At 26.9% G+C, this 15,677-nt stretch overlaps 2 protein-coding genes across 2 annotated transcripts in view; one reads left to right on the top strand and one right to left on the bottom strand.

Annotated features, from left to right (window-relative positions):
* Positions 1 to 628: 628 nt before the first annotated feature.
* On the top strand, positions 629 to 11,184 carry LOC100200777 (dual specificity tyrosine-phosphorylation-regulated kinase 1A). The gene is made up of 7 exons (XM_065788039.1): positions 629 to 905; positions 4,963 to 5,145; positions 6,420 to 6,567; positions 6,866 to 7,152; positions 8,644 to 8,790; positions 8,883 to 9,023; positions 9,866 to 11,184. The coding sequence occupies exons 1-7, from the start codon at positions 696 to 698 to the stop codon at positions 10,691 to 10,693; spliced, it is 1,944 nt and encodes a 647-aa protein (XP_065644111.1). The 5' UTR covers positions 629 to 695; the 3' UTR covers positions 10,694 to 11,184.
* Positions 11,185 to 11,437: 253 nt separating this feature from the next.
* LOC100205282 (fibropellin-1) overlaps positions 11,438 to 15,677 on the bottom strand; it is a 22,458-nt gene continuing 18,218 nt past the window's right edge. The window contains exon 9 of the mRNA XM_065788038.1: positions 11,438 to 11,833. Coding sequence (XP_065644110.1) covers positions 11,632 to 11,833 — 202 coding nt within the window. The 3' untranslated portion in view covers positions 11,438 to 11,631. The remainder of the gene's footprint in view (positions 11,834 to 15,677) is intronic.

Below are 15,677 nucleotides of genomic sequence, written 5' to 3' on the forward strand. Positions count from 1 at the left end.
GTAGTATTTGTTATGATTTTGCTGATTAAATGTTATCTTCTCCTAAGCGGATAAAATTTTATTCGAAAAACCGTGCGTCACCACTTATTTATGGCGCGCATTTTGCCTTCCTTCGATCACCGGGAAAATATAAACATAAAAAATGGTGGTCTTTTAATTTTTTTGGTATTTATTATTGTTGCTAGTTTGTTTAAGTGGAATATTTACATATAAATCTGTAAATTGTAAACTTTATTCTGTAGAAAATTTTACCAAGATTTTATATTTTTATTGCTATTATAAAGCTGGATCTTAATATTTTGATCATTTAACAACGTTGTAAAATTAAGACGATTTTACTGCCTGTATTTTTGCAACAAAAAGTACTGTTTATTTTATAGATATCAGATTTTTTCATATTGTATTATATTTTTCTTGTTCTGTTTGAATTTATAGAATAATATAACTTTAAAATGAAAAACACCAAGGTTCAGTATTAAATTAAAACAGCTTTTGTAAAAATCGTACATATTCTAAATAAAAATTTAATCTAAAACTTTTTTACAGTTAATATCATAAATATATTTTTGTATATTTTTCCTTTTGAATGTTATATAAAGTATTATTAAGTAAGTTGCAGTTTTTACAAAGATTTAAAACTACAATTTATTTAGTTTTAGTTGCAAAAATTTTAATTTCAATTTCTGCTAGGTAAAATGCTTACTTATAATGATGGTGATAGTAGCAGTTCTTCTGGGAGCTCCACAGTTGATGAAAAACTTCCATACCCACCGCCTGCAACTAATCCTGAATCATCATATGATTACTACGTTAGGAAAATCCCTACAGTATTTAGGGACAACCAAGAAGCCCCATTAAGAAAACTTTCTACAGATCTTATTAAGTGCTATAAACATATAAATGAGGTGAATATTTAACTCTTTAATTATTGTTATATATTTTTTGTAGCAAGTTATTTGTTTTGACTAATATGGATTTTTCAAATAATTGAATTATTTTTTATTTATTATTTTATAATTGTAACAGAAGTTTTAATTATTATTATATTATTGTCATTATTATTATTATTATTGTTATTATCATTACTGTTTATATTATTTTAGTTTTTAAATATATTTTTAGAAGTTTAAAAATTTTGTTATTATGAAAACTTTTTTACAAAATGAGTTTTTAAAAAAGTTATTTATTAGTTAAATAAAATACCTAAAAATCAGGTAGTAGGAGTTTTAAATGTTGATTTAAAAAAAGTCAGCAAACTAAGGTAACCATCAAAATACCTTTTTCTAATTATTTTTATAAAAATTTTCATATATATCTTTATAACTGTTAAAAGTTGTAAAGATAACTTAACTTCCTTAACTTTCGGCATTGTAAAAATTGACAATTTTTTAATGTTTTTTTAAAATTATTTATATGCATGTTTAAGCAATATTTTTTTTGTTTTGTTTTTGTAAGCAATGTTTAAGTAGTATTTTTAATACTTCATATGCTTATATGTGCCAATTTTCACAACACTTATTCTTTTTTTTTTAACAGCACTTATTCTTTGTTTTTTTTTTGTTTTTCTAAAACAAAAGAACCTCTGTTAACAAAAAGCATAACATTGGTTTAAAGATAAAAAGTGGTCAAAAATAACAATTTAACATATTTTAAATAAATATAATATGTTAATTTAAATAACTTACATATAAATTTTTTAATATGTTAAATAAATATGTTTATATATATATATATATATATATATATATATATATATATATATATATATATATATATATATATATATATATATTTATCAATGTTGACAAGTATAAAAAAAAGCACTTAACAATAGAACTGTCAAGAAATTATTGAGCAATATAAAACAAATGATAAGGTCTTTGGATGTAGCCAGTTGAAGGCACCACGCATAATCTTAAAATATTCATTAGCTCTGAATGTTAAACTTGCTTGTATATGTATATTTATTTTAGTGTGTTCATTGTCAGAAACAATTTGCTCAAAACATTTTCAAAAACAGTTTGATAAGCTACATTTAATATCAGTTATACTATAACTGATATATCAATGCGATAGTGGTATAGTGGTAGAGCACTCAATCCCAACTTGTTTCTCCGCACAGCAACCTTGTTCGTCAAGGTTCATGTTTTGGAGTTATAGAGTTGAGAGAGTGTTGTAACCACAACTAAAGTACCCTTAACTGTAGTCTTCATGGCTTTGGGGAAGGGAAATAAAATTAAAAAAAAAACATTGAAGTTATATTTACCTGAGGTAAATATAACTTCAATGTTCATTTTTTAAAATTCTTTACTGAGCTGTGGACACATTTCCACAGAAAATTTTTTTTTTAAATGACATTGGAATATATTTAGTTATAGTTTTTATTATACCTGACATTACTGATCACAATAGATTAGTGATATAAATTTTAATCTTAATATATTAACAAGTTCTAATGCAGCTTTATTTACTTTGTTTGAGGTGGTGAGAGAGAGAAAAGCAATGAACTAAACTAGAATGTTAAAAAAATAAGATAAATTTAAAAAGAATTGTATATATTAAATTGGATTTGAAACACTATCTTATATATAATATGTAAATTGTATATTAGAAAAATTTCTTGTATATAATTTACAAGCTCCTGTAAATTTGAAAATTCAAAGTTTTTCAAGTACTCTTTTAAATACTCTGTTCTCTGTATATAGTATATGTATCCTTTTTGCACAGCAGCAAGTGTTTGGTTTTTTTGATTTCTTGTTATTATTTTTTGTTTATTTTTAAGTATTTTTTTAAATTTTGGTTTAAAAGAAAAAAAAAGTTTTACTCAATCTTTATATGCTTTAAGTTTACTGATTTTCAAAGCCAATAACAAAAGTTGTTCTTTTATTTTATTTATTAAAAGTTTAGTCTTGTATTTTGCTTTTTTGTTTAAAATGTTATGTTAAAAAAAAATAATACTGGCAACAGTCTATTTTATTTCTCTTATTAAAAGTTTCGGAATCAATTTATTTAGTATTATTAAACAGATTATTTTAATATTTTGTAAAAAAAAAACTAATTATTTATAATTTTTTATCAAAAAGATTTTTTTAACAAAAGTTGTTTAAAATATAATTTTGATCCTCGTAAAGCAAATCATGTTTTAAAAATTTAAATAAAATTTGTTTTTGTTTTTTTTTTACAGAAAAAGAAATTTGAAAAATTTAATTGACAAAAAAATGCTTTAAAAAATAATACTTGTAAGGCGCTTTTATTTTATCTTATGTCTTTTATTAAATTTTTTTCAAACATGAGGTTTTTACTAAAAAAATGTAATAAAAGCATAAATCAGCACTAAAATTTAGTAAAATTAGTAATAAAATTAGTAGTAGAGTTGGTTGTATAAAATATTAGGATCTATTGTTTAGAGTGCCTTAAGCTCTTATTGGTATGTATTATTTGATTAAAAGTTTTAATAATCCTTATTAAGATCTTTATAATATTACTTTTTTTTTTTCTTTTCTAAATTCACATTAAATATAACAACATAATTGCAAACCATAACAATAAAATTGCAAGCTTTAAAATTACGAGTCACCAATACAAATTGAATTATCATTATAACAATAAACATAAATAAAAGTCTACTCTTCAAAACAACTGCAGCACATTTAGAAATTTATAACAACAGAATGAAACCCAGCACAACTGATCATTGGTAGCATGCTCATTTCATTTCTTCATGTAGTGGTTTTATTTGTCAACATTCACGTATCAGAATTATAGAACTAAGAAAAGGTTGTAACAAAAAATATCAATAAAAATTACAGCAAAATCAACTAGAGTAGAAAAGCAGTCTTTGATTGAAGTTTACTTTCAGTTTGGCAAATATAAAAGTAACAATATTAAAACTTGGAATAAAATTATCACAAAAGCAGAGGTGAATATTACACAACAACAGACTTAAATAAATAGAATTACAACAGCTACATACTTAAAAAGAATTACCACAACAAAAGACATTAATAGATCCACTACATCTGCAAACTTAAGTAAAATCAACATGAAAACAGTCTGAACCAAAATTACCACCACAAAAAAACACCAACTCAAACTAATAGCATATTAATAAAAAACTACATCTGCAACAGGAAAGTACTCAAATTATATATTTCAACTTTTTTTGTTAAATATGTTACAAAAAAGAAGATAGGAAACATTTGTCATCAGCTAATAAATTGAAATTCTTTCAATTTCAAGGTTTAGAAGCTAAGTTTAAGTAATATTTAAACTTTGTTTAATTTATAAATCATAAGTTTTTTACTTGGTATTTAAAAGATAACTTATTAAGTGTCAAGTAAAAAACTGTATTTTATACATTCTTACATTGAGTAGAACACAATGCATCTTTAATTTAGATAAAATAGTTTTTTATTTATTTTTGACAGTTTTATTTAATTTTGCAACTTTTTCAAAATACTTTTGTAGTATTTTAAAAATATTTATTTTTAAATTGTTATTTAAATAATTATTTAAAAAATTTTTTTTTTGACATGGAGTAAATTGAATTTTATGTTTTTGAGAATAATTTATTGTTGTTAATTTTATTTTTTATTGGAAATTAAGTTAATGACTTAGTTCAGTTTTTGTTCAGTTTTTTTTTTATTTTTTATTTTTTTTTATTCTTGCAATGGTGTATAAATATTAAAAGTTTAACTATTTATTATGATACAAATATAAATTTATGCTTATTTTTTTTTATTGCCCAATATTTAATTGACACTTAAAATTTAAATTTAAAATCAAAAGCAGCTTAATATTTTTTTTAAAAAAATATGAGACATATTCTGATAAAAGTTGTTTTTTTCTGGATTACCAGAAAATCAAAATTTGTTTATTATTTTAGTTTGTTTATTATTTTAGTTTTTAATTAAAAAATATTTAGTGAGTTTTAATTTCTCAGTACATTGCTTATAATTTTAGGTTTATTATGCAAAAAAAAAAAGGCGTGCTGATAAGGAGAAAGCAGAAGGGGAGTTACTAAAAAAGGGAAAACATAATGAAGGATTTGACGATGAGAATTATGACTATATCGTTCGTAGTGGCGAAAAATTTATTGATCGTTTTGAAATTGATTCATTGATTGGAAAAGGATCATTTGGACAGGTTTAAAAACATTTTTATAAATTTTTTATAATTCATTTATTTTATTACAGTTTCATGGTTTATTTAAATACATGACCTTCTATACCGCTTAAATCAAAAAAAAATAGAAGCCCAGTTAAAAAACACATATTTTGTTGGATGGACAAACTTTCTCAAAATAATTATTGCGCTATACATATTAAGTAAGTAAATCTGGTACTGGATAAAATTTTTGAGTTGGCCTAATCGAAATATCTACTAAACTTCACTAAACTTTGTATACTTAATCGAGGCTTCTTTTTAGTAATAAAAATAGTAATGCTGTGTTTATAGAAAACAACACAACATTTTTAACCTTAATAATTATATATTACTAAAATGATTTTAGAAAATCATGGGTTAGATTTGTCAGTAGAAATTTTGGGATATTCAAGGACTGTACAAGAAATAAAAAATAAACAAATTCTCAAAAACAAGCCTTAAAAGTATAAAAAAAAATTATGCACAAACTGATTTGAAATGTAAAACAAAATATTTTTATTTTTTTCTCTGTGTATATATATTTTTATTTTTTTCTCTTTTCATAAAGGCAACAATGTTATCTGCAACAATGGAATCACTCTTTTTGATGTTATTAAAATAAATATTTGAAATGACAGTGTGTATAATTTCTGTTCCCCAATTTTGGTGATGAATATCTTGTTTGTGAATCAGCAACTGTAACAGAATTAAGATCTTTAATAACATCATTTGATAAAAACTTCTGATATTCATCTTCTCAAAAAAAGTTTTAGTTGGTAATTTGGTATAGACATAACTGGAAATGAAGCTGTTGCTATGCTAGCCGGATATATTGTAGAAGCAGGTTTCAAATTATACAACAAACGAAATCTTTTTGCTGATGCTCCTTTGTGTACTAATATGTCATCAAAATGTTATAAACAAATCATCATCTTTTAGAAAACCAAAAACTGGTACCACCTCACCGCTATAATAATTAGAGTTAACTAATAACGAAATAAGTAGCCACAAATAACAGTACAAAGTTTAGTGAAGTTTAATAGAGATTGTTATTAATCCAACGCGAAAACTTTTATCAAGTGCCAAATTTACTTACTTAAAACTTATAGCGCAATAATTAAAATATTTGAGAAAGTTTGTCCATTCGATGGAAGATACGTTTTTTCAACTGGCCTTCTATTTTTTTTTCGATTTAAGCAGAATAGAAGGCCGTGTATTTGTAGGCTATGACAATTTATTATTTTTTTTTTTACGTTTTAATTTTTTCTTTCAAGGTTGTTAAAGCGTACGACCACGATGAACAACAATTCGTTGCTATCAAGATTATCAAAAATAAAAAACCGTTTTTAAATCAAGCCCAAATCGAAGTTAAAATTTTAGAGCTTATGAACAGCAACGATCCGCAATCAAAATATTATATAGGTATTTTTTGTTATTTTTATTTTAAAAAGTAATTAATAAAAAGAATCTACTCTTGTTTTTATATTTTAGCGAGGCTTTTTTAAAAAGCAATGCTTCAGTTACATGTAGAATTGCTACAAGGCGTGAATACTTTACTTTAGTTACATTATTTAGTTTTTAATATTGTTTTAGAGGAATTATTTTTTAGTTTAATTAAATTTATACTTGATAAGGTAAGTTTTGTATAATCACAGTAATTATAAAAATATAATAATCGAGGCGGTGTTTCCTTTCCATACATTATATGTAACCATTTTAGTGAAATTGAAATCGCATTTTATGTGGCGAAATCATTTATGCTTGGTATTTGAACTCCTTTCTTATAACCTTTATGATCTTTTACGAAACACGAATTTTCATGGTGTATCGCTTAACCTTACTCGGAAGTTTGCGCAACAGCTATGTACCGCGTTGTGTTTTCTTTCAACGCCAGATCTGCAAGTTATTCATTGTGATTTAAAACCTGAAAATGTTCTTCTTTGTAATCCAAAACGTAGTGCTATAAAAATCGTCGATTTTGGAAGTTCCTGTCAACTTGGTCAAACGGTTAGTTTATTTTAATTATGTCTCTCTAATGTGTTTATTTTTTTAGGTTTTGATTATTTTTGAAGTGGTTTTAAAAAGTTATTACCATATAAATATAACTGAAGTTAAGCTTAAATAATAAAATAAAAAGTAATGTTTAAAACAAACTAATCAATTTTAATTCAATTTAAATAAGAAACAAATCTACAGCTTAAAAGCATGCGTTTTAGCTTATTTTCTGACCCGGTGCACTTTCATAAATGCCGTTAAAACGTTTGACTCCCTGTATTTGTTTGAAATATTTTTCATGTGTTACACATAAAGGCTGGACGCGTAAAAGTTTTTTAAAACTTTTTAAAAAGATATTTGCTTTTATAAAACATATATAAATAAATCGAGTAGTTAAATATTTTAATTATTTATTTTTCGGTAATTTTTGGGACATTTAAAAAAAAATTCAACAACTTTTTTTGTAATAAATGTTTTTCAGTTTATGTTAGGAGAAAATACCGCTTGATCAGTCTTGCTGTGTCACTTGAGCTGTATTTTCTTAAATATGACAACTTTATAAAATGTCACAATTAGTGTTATATTCGGATTGAAAAACGCTACGCTTGATATGCAGTAATTTTAAAATTCAATGAAAAAGTTTTTATAAGTAAATTTGTTTGAAAACAACTTTTATATATTTTTTTAAATTAGATCGCGATATTCTATTAAAATATAAAAATAACTTTTTTTCTTTATTTTACGGAAATCAAAATAACTTTTTTTCCATTAACACTTTTATTTATTTTTGCATAAAGAAAATGATTGGTGACAATAATAGATATCGCAATTGCCTAAGAAGCCGCACTATGTATAAAATTAAATTTACTTTTAAGCGACTGAAGATTTATTTTAAAATTTTTTAAATTTAGTTAAACTTTTGTTTTTTCGTTTATTGTGTTTTATACACAAAGACTACATTTTTTGTGAATAAAATACAATAAAAAACAGTAAGTTTTGCGTTCACGCCAGTTAACTTTTCTGCATTGTTTTGAAATTTTAAAAAATAGTAAAAAAATTACTCAATAGCTAGTGCTAGCCAAGAGTGGTATACTATTTCTTTAAAGGCGGGATTTTGTTAAAATGCAAAAATTGTATATTAAAACTCAGATGTGTATATAAGATTAGTTAGATTCAATTCTGGTCTGCTTTTCTTGCTGTTAGGTCTATACTGTTTCTATCACTGTTTTTATTGTTTAAAAACAGCGTAATATATGTCATACTCGTATATGCAGACAAAAGGCTTTTTCTCACACAATTTTATTAGATTTTAAAGTTTTTGAGCTGTGCCAGTGTTATAATCCCGTTATTGAGGATCTTTTGTAACATTTAATAGGTACCCAAAATTTATGATGCATAAATAGAATTTGATTTGAGATAAAGGAATAACCACCAGACACTGCTTCCAAATATTTGTATTCATAAAAGTATTTTATTTTAATTAATGTTTACTTTTTCTTATAGCTTTATCATTACATTCAAAGTAGATTTTATCGTTCACCTGAAGTTTTGTTAGGGCTTCCATACGATTTAGCAATTGATATGTGGTCGCTAGGTTGCATTTTGGTAGAAATGCACACGGGGGAGCCCTTATTCAGTGGGGCAGATGAAGTAAGGACTAAAACAACTCAATTACTGGTTTTAAATTTGGAAAGTTCTCAGAAAAGTTAAAAATGTAACAATGTGCATTTTTTTTCTTTTAGATTGATCAAATGAACAAAATTGTAGAAGTTCTTGGAATTCCTCCCACGAAATTGCTAGACAAAGCTTCAAAAACAAAAAAATATTTTGAGCGTCTACCTGATGGAAGTTACCAAGTTCGCCGTTATAAAGATAGTAAAAAAGTAAGCAATTTATCAATTACACTTTGAAAATTATTTATTATTATTTTTTATGCATTCTTTGCATATTTCGTCATCCTTAGACTTTTCTAATCGAATAATTAATAACAAATTAAATATATACAAAAAGGTTGTTTGTTTTTTTGACAATTGTTTTTAGCACATTTTAAAAATTGTGTACATGGAAAACGCGCACGAACATAACGCGTTATAAAACAGAGATCGGAATGTTGCAATCGTATCCACTTAAGTTAAGTGAAAATTATTTGCAGGGAATTGGTATTGAATTAAAATTTAAACTAAAATACAAAAAATAAAGCTAAAGTAAATAAAAAAGTAAGCAATAAAATAAAGAGCTGAAGCAAATTGTAATAAATTACTGTAACAATTTGTAACAAATTACAAGTTTTAATTCATAAACATAAAACGCAAAGAAATTAATGCTGTATAAATCTTATCCACACGGTTATCACGTATATAGAAACCACAAATGCTCCATGTGCTAATCATAGAGGCTCTAATAAAAAAACTAAGCAATTAAAATATCAATTTAAAAAAAAAAAAAAATCAGTTTACTACCATGAAGTTAATTTAGAAAACTAACATCAATAAAAAGCTTTTACTATAAAATATAAAACCTCATCACGTGACGATTTTTATTTTTGTCACGCAGTCACTTTTATAAATTTCGACAATTTCGCGTCTTCACATGTCGATAAAAAACCTACAAATTACATGATATGCAAAGAATATTTTTTATAATATGCGAAGCTCTATTGTAATTTTCCAGTCTACTAATTAAATAATATTGCTAACAAACCATGTATTTTGAGTTTATATTTTAGGAATACACTGAAAATGGTAGTCGTAAGTTGCATGACATACTCGGCTGTGATATTGGTGGACCAGAGGGGCGTAGAAAAAACGAATCGGGTCATTCTCCTCAGGATTATATGAAATTCAAAGATATTGTTTTAAAAATGCTTGAATACGATCCAAAGACACGGATAAGTCCTTACCAAGCCCTTCAGCATCCTTTTTTTAAACGCAACTCTGAAGAATCCAATATGAACTATTCAACGTCAGTATCTCCTGTACATCAAAAAGATGAAAAGGAGTACATAAACGTTGCGCACACAGTTAGAACCAACCCTGCAGTTATACATAGACCTTCCTCTGATCCTACGGGTTTTCGAAATTCAGCTATGGATTGCGAAGGGGAAGTTCCCCATCAAACTCGCGTCGTAGATATAAAATTGCGTCATAATGTAAAGATGCAAACTGATCCGTTACCTGTAAAAACTGTCAGTCCAGAACCAGAAGAGAGGACAAAAATAAATGATAAATTAAAGATAGATAACCCGCTATCTTTTCCAAAACATTCAGTTGACATTTTACAATCCGAACAATTAAGTAGTTCGTTTCGTTACAGCTTGTTGACGAACGGTATCTACCCTTTTAGTTCGGGTAACGCTATTCCTTACGAATCAAAATCCGAGTTTATCGATACTCTAACTAATTTAAGTCATTATAAAGAGTCTGCGTATAGTAGCTACCTTACAAATGAAGCTGTTTTATCTCCAGGCCTGTTACATACTAGCCGAAAGGATTTTATCGCGCCGGAAGATCCAAGACTTCGTAGCGTAATTCTTCATGGCGATGTTCATCGATAGGCTAAATTGCTTAGAAAAGCTTTAGTGCACGGATCAAGGAGCTCGAATGCCTTCCTCGGATTTAGCCTCAAGGTTAATATATATGCGCTTATAGGCTACTTAAATATACAAGAACACCTAATAAGTTCTTGAAAACGAAAGAACGTTAGGTTTAAATAAACTAAATCGAACGTTTTCTGATAGAGATTCTATAAAATGTACAGATTTTTTACAACGCATAAGAGAACAAATTCATCCGTTTTTTAATCTTTCTCCTAAAACCAAATTGTTCGAGGAATGCATTCAATAGATAAACGCTGATGGAATTTAGGCTGCATTATTTTTAACCGACATGGTTGCTTTCTTTACAGAATTAAATGAGATTAAAGTTTAAAGAATGGACACAATACATTTATACAATATTAGTAAACTATCAAGAATTGATATTCCAAACCGACTTAACTCAAATAAATGTATTTCATGCAATTGAAAATACAACTAATTTTTCATAAGCTCCTTATTTTAACTTGAAATAAAATAAGATCAATTTTTTTCATTCTAATATCATTCTCCATCCATTGTTTTTAGGTTTCATAACATTTTTCTCGTTAATTTGTATTTATGACGCTTTTGTTTGTTTCTAACAGGGTTTAAATGAAGATGAAGAATGATATTTGAACTGTTATAAATGAAACAATATTAATCTAAATTTGCAGTTTTGAGAAAACATTTTCTGATTTTTATATAAAATTTTAAAAAATCAAGTTTCGTTAATGAATTTTATTTACTTAAACTCAAAACTGCAAAAAAAAAGACTATTAAACTTATGTAACATGATTCAAAATTTTTAAATTGCCTAACTTATAAAACTCAAGTCTATTTACAGGAAAGTGATAATCCCATTTTCTGTCCCACAGCGCTTTGATCTCTTTATTCTGAAGAATTTGACTTTAAAGTGATTAATTTTCATCTTTTGTATGCAGATCAAACAAGCGACCAGCGGGAACAGATCTTTCTCTTAAAAATAACTTACGCGAACTGTCGTATTTGTGAGCCCATTTTGTTTCTTGGAAATCAGTTGATTCGCAGCACTCACAAATGGTTTCGTTTTCACTATAGGTCTCTCCGGCGTACGCAGGATTGTCAAAAGTAATATCTTCCCTGAAACAAAAAACAATTGTTACTTTTGCAATATAAATACAAGAGAAAATAATTTTTCATCAGAAAAAAGTGAACTTATATATTTTTTAGTTTAACGAAGTTTTTTGACTCAGGGTAGTAAATATTAGAAATAGGAGAATGATCAAGTCATGACTAAAGAAATTTAATTTTAGAAAGGCTAAGCTTGATTTAAAATTTTTGCTTCAAATTGTGAGGGCATTCTACATTAAATATAGCGTTGGAGAATTAAAATAAAATTCAAAATAATCATATAAACAAAAAAATGTATACACTATGTTCAAGAACTAAATTTGTTTCAGATAAAAAAATTTTTTTGTTTGTTTAGTGTTTCTGAATTATTTTCAATTAAAGTTGATACTGATTAAACTTGATTTTCTTTAAAATTAAAAAACATGGGTTTTATATTTTGAGCTTATGTTGGTTAAAAAAGTAATAGACTATAATTTGAGCTCATGTTGGTTAAAAAAGTAATGACTATCATTAAATCAGAGCCGACGACACCGGGGGGGGGGGGGGGGGGGGGGTTGGGGGTAGGGAACACTGGTATTTCACTTTTTTGGAAAAGGACTTTTTTTTAAAGAAATTTTTAGATGTAGAGGACTTTAGAATTTGATGATTGTGCCCCTCCACTTCTAAACCCGTGTCGTCGGCCCTGTAAATAAGCACAAGTTCAAGACTTAACTTTTTTCATACAACAAATATTGATCATACATGTTCCATGAATTAAAAATAACTTTTTTAAAACTGCCAAATTCATGTTGAAATGATATAAAGTTAGTAAAAAAGGTGTTAAAATGACGTTAAAGTTAAAAATATAATTAAAAATGTTTTCCAAATTCACACTAAGTTTTGAACCGATACTGTAAAAATTCGATACTACATTAAGTACTTACGCAGGTATGGGGGAGGAGGTTATCTAAAAACGTACGAATGCGTACAAAGAAGAGAGAGGGTCCTAAATCAGTGGTTTTACTGCGTACCTACTTGACGGATGCCCTCTTCGGTGGTTCACAATAGCTGCACAAAATTAACCGTCAAATATAATTTGAACGTAAATCATTTTGTGCTCAAATTAAATTAACTGGACAAATTGCTACTGACATTTCACTTTCAGTGAAAAATTTTTGGCACGCCACGTGAATATAAACAGCACTTTTACATATTTGAAAGCTTATATTAAGTTATTTTTTTATTTCGTCAGAATTCGATATTTACTACGACATTGATTACTATGAGAAGGGTATTTTCTACTTTTCGATGGGTATTTAACCTGATTATTGTTTATTGTTAGTTTAGAACTAAAAATGATGAAACTAATAAAGTAAACAATCCGGCCTGTCTAAATATCATGCTTCAAAAGTACTGAAAAATTGATTTTTTTTCATTTTTGATCTTTATTTTCAGCTAAAGCCGCAAGCATCCCATAACTTTTTATTATTATAAATCTTTATCTAGTATAGTGCTTTAAAATTCAAATACGCTTATGCGAAATTAAGGTGTTAGACTCCAAATCTAACTCAAAAACGGAGTTACAGTCCATTAGCGAGGGTAGGAGCGATTGCCCCCCCCCCCTCCTCCTTACATGATTTGAAAAAACATTTTTTTGTATTAATATTTGTAACCTTTTAAAAAAAAAATAATACTTGATTTGTTGATTATTTCAACAACTTATATTAAAATTCTAATTTACGATTTCCCGACTTCGCAAAACGGTCAATCACATTTTCAACATTTACTAGAATTTCTCTGCGCACATTAAGTAAGGCCAATCCGACTAGTCTGTTTTCCGTCATTCGTGTTCTCAGCCATTCTTAATTCTTCGCAAGGTTGAGAATCTATGTTCAGCACTGGCGACACTTAAAGGACATGACATGATAATTTGAAACAGCTTGCGAGTGATTGGATATTGCACCTGGTCACACAAATCAAAAACAACGGAAAGATCAGTAGGTAGTGATGTGAACCCTCCCTCATCTTTCATCATTAAACATTTTCACTGGCATAGTTCAACTTCCAATATAAATTCAAGTGCAGGTAGGTTTTGGATACTAAGTCCAAGAATGACGCCATAAACATTACTGATTGCAGAAAGTTTCTACAATATCTTTATGATTCAGTGTAATATTATTTTTTTGCATCAAAGCATAGATTTGAAGACATTGTAAATTTTCATTAGAAAAACGTGTATTTATTTCCAATATCAACACATCAAATAGAGGGATGTAAATTGATCTCCTGTAATATTCTTCTATTTTATCTTCTCACGACATGTCTGTCGTTGTACTATTCTATTGTAGGTAAAACTTTCAATTATTGTTTTGAATGCAGCTCTAAAAATTTCCTTAAAAATTTACTCTAAAAATTGTTTCAACAATAGGTGTCAATCGTTGACGATTTTCTAAAACCTGTTCAAGCCGTTAAGTGTTTACTCTGTTTAGAATATCCATTGCTGGTTTATTATAGTTTTTTAAAAAACACTTTTCTGCTTCAACAGCTTCCTTGTGATATGTTGCTTTTTGTTGACTTCTTAGATCTCCGTCCTTGCCAAATAGTTCAGCAAACTAGCTTAACTAGCTTTTGAAGTGCTTGTTTGTGAGATCCTGCAGTCTGGTGGTATGAAAATAATGCACAATAGTTGCAGTATAATTCCTATCTGAATATACTAACCATTCGTATTTTTCCAGATGGGAATAATTATGATATCGTATTTCTCAATTATTTTTCTTAATGTGAACTGACTGCGGCATTTTGTAGCCAGTTGATGGTTTCCATGGCAGTTCTAACAGGTTTTTTATAGTTATAACATCAATAGCAGTACCGACAAAGTCTCCTATGTCATTAATAAACCCAACATTTGAAATCTGACTTAAACATGTTCAGCTAATTTTAATGGTTGCAGAGTTAGGTTGAGGCTCACTTAAAATCTGTTCATTTTCTGAAACAGGCATAACTATGTCAAGTGAGATATCATTCCTTTTCTGCCTTTCTCCGTTTATGTCTTTGTCTTGTAGTTCTGATTTCTCATGTTCAACATTTTGAATAGCAATGCTAATACTAATTTCCAGTGGTGCTGCTGATGCGGTTTTGAGTTCTTTAAGTATCCTTTAATAGTAGCAGTAAAACTAGTTGAAGGTATTTCAACAAAATTTTCCGAACTATTGCAACCGAAAAAGATTAGTTCTCTTCATTGCGTCTCGAAAAAATAATAACTATGGCAACAACCTATAACTTTTTTATTTTTCTTATTGTAAACTGATATTAAACTAACATTACAAAATTGTTTAAAACTACAAGTTTTTAAAGTAATTTTTATTTTACTATTTAGTTTAAGTCAATAACATTTCGTTCAAGTCAATAACATTTGATCAAAAACTTTACTTAAAAATTCATTATATTCAAATTAATTGCTGTTGACTAAGAAGTACTATTAAAACAACTGTTACTTTAATTTAAAAGTTTGTATTAGGTAAATTATTTTTTCAAAATTATAAAAAACAATAAGATTAACTGAAATAATTTTAGAGATAATTATTTAAAAGAATTTTAAAGAACAAGACAGAAAAAAGCTGAAAAACATTTTAAAAAAATTGTCTGTCGCGAAACCAAAAACCATAATGAACGTCTCTACATTTTGGCTATCCTTAACGTTCAGTTTATTATTTCACTTTAAATATATTTGAAGCAAACATTACTAATATCAAATTAATAATAAAATATTAAATTGCGTCATTAAAAAAAATAACTAAAAAGTAAAATAATAAAAAGAAAATGTGTTGCAATGTTTTATTTGCAAAAATAAAAACCATGGTAAGTAATTAAATAG

The sequence above is a fragment of the Hydra vulgaris genome, chromosome 01, assembly GCF_038396675.1.
Source record: "Hydra vulgaris chromosome 01, alternate assembly HydraT2T_AEP".
Classification (NCBI taxonomy): domain Eukaryota; kingdom Metazoa; phylum Cnidaria; class Hydrozoa; order Anthoathecata; family Hydridae; genus Hydra; species Hydra vulgaris.

What these genes read in the sequence shown, in the direction of transcription:
- LOC100200777 (XM_065788039.1), top strand. Translation starts at nt 696, where the DNA reads ATGCTTACTTATAATGATGGTGATAGTAGCAGTTCTTCTGGGAGCTCC. An exon ending in GCTATAAACATATAAATGAG is followed by an intron (nt 906 to 4,962) that starts GTGAATATTTAA and finishes TTATAATTTTAG; the next exon opens with GTTTATTATGCAAAAAAAAA. An exon ending in GTTATAAAGATAGTAAAAAA is followed by an intron (nt 9,024 to 9,865) that starts GTAAGCAATTTA and finishes TTTATATTTTAG; the next exon opens with GAATACACTGAAAATGGTAG.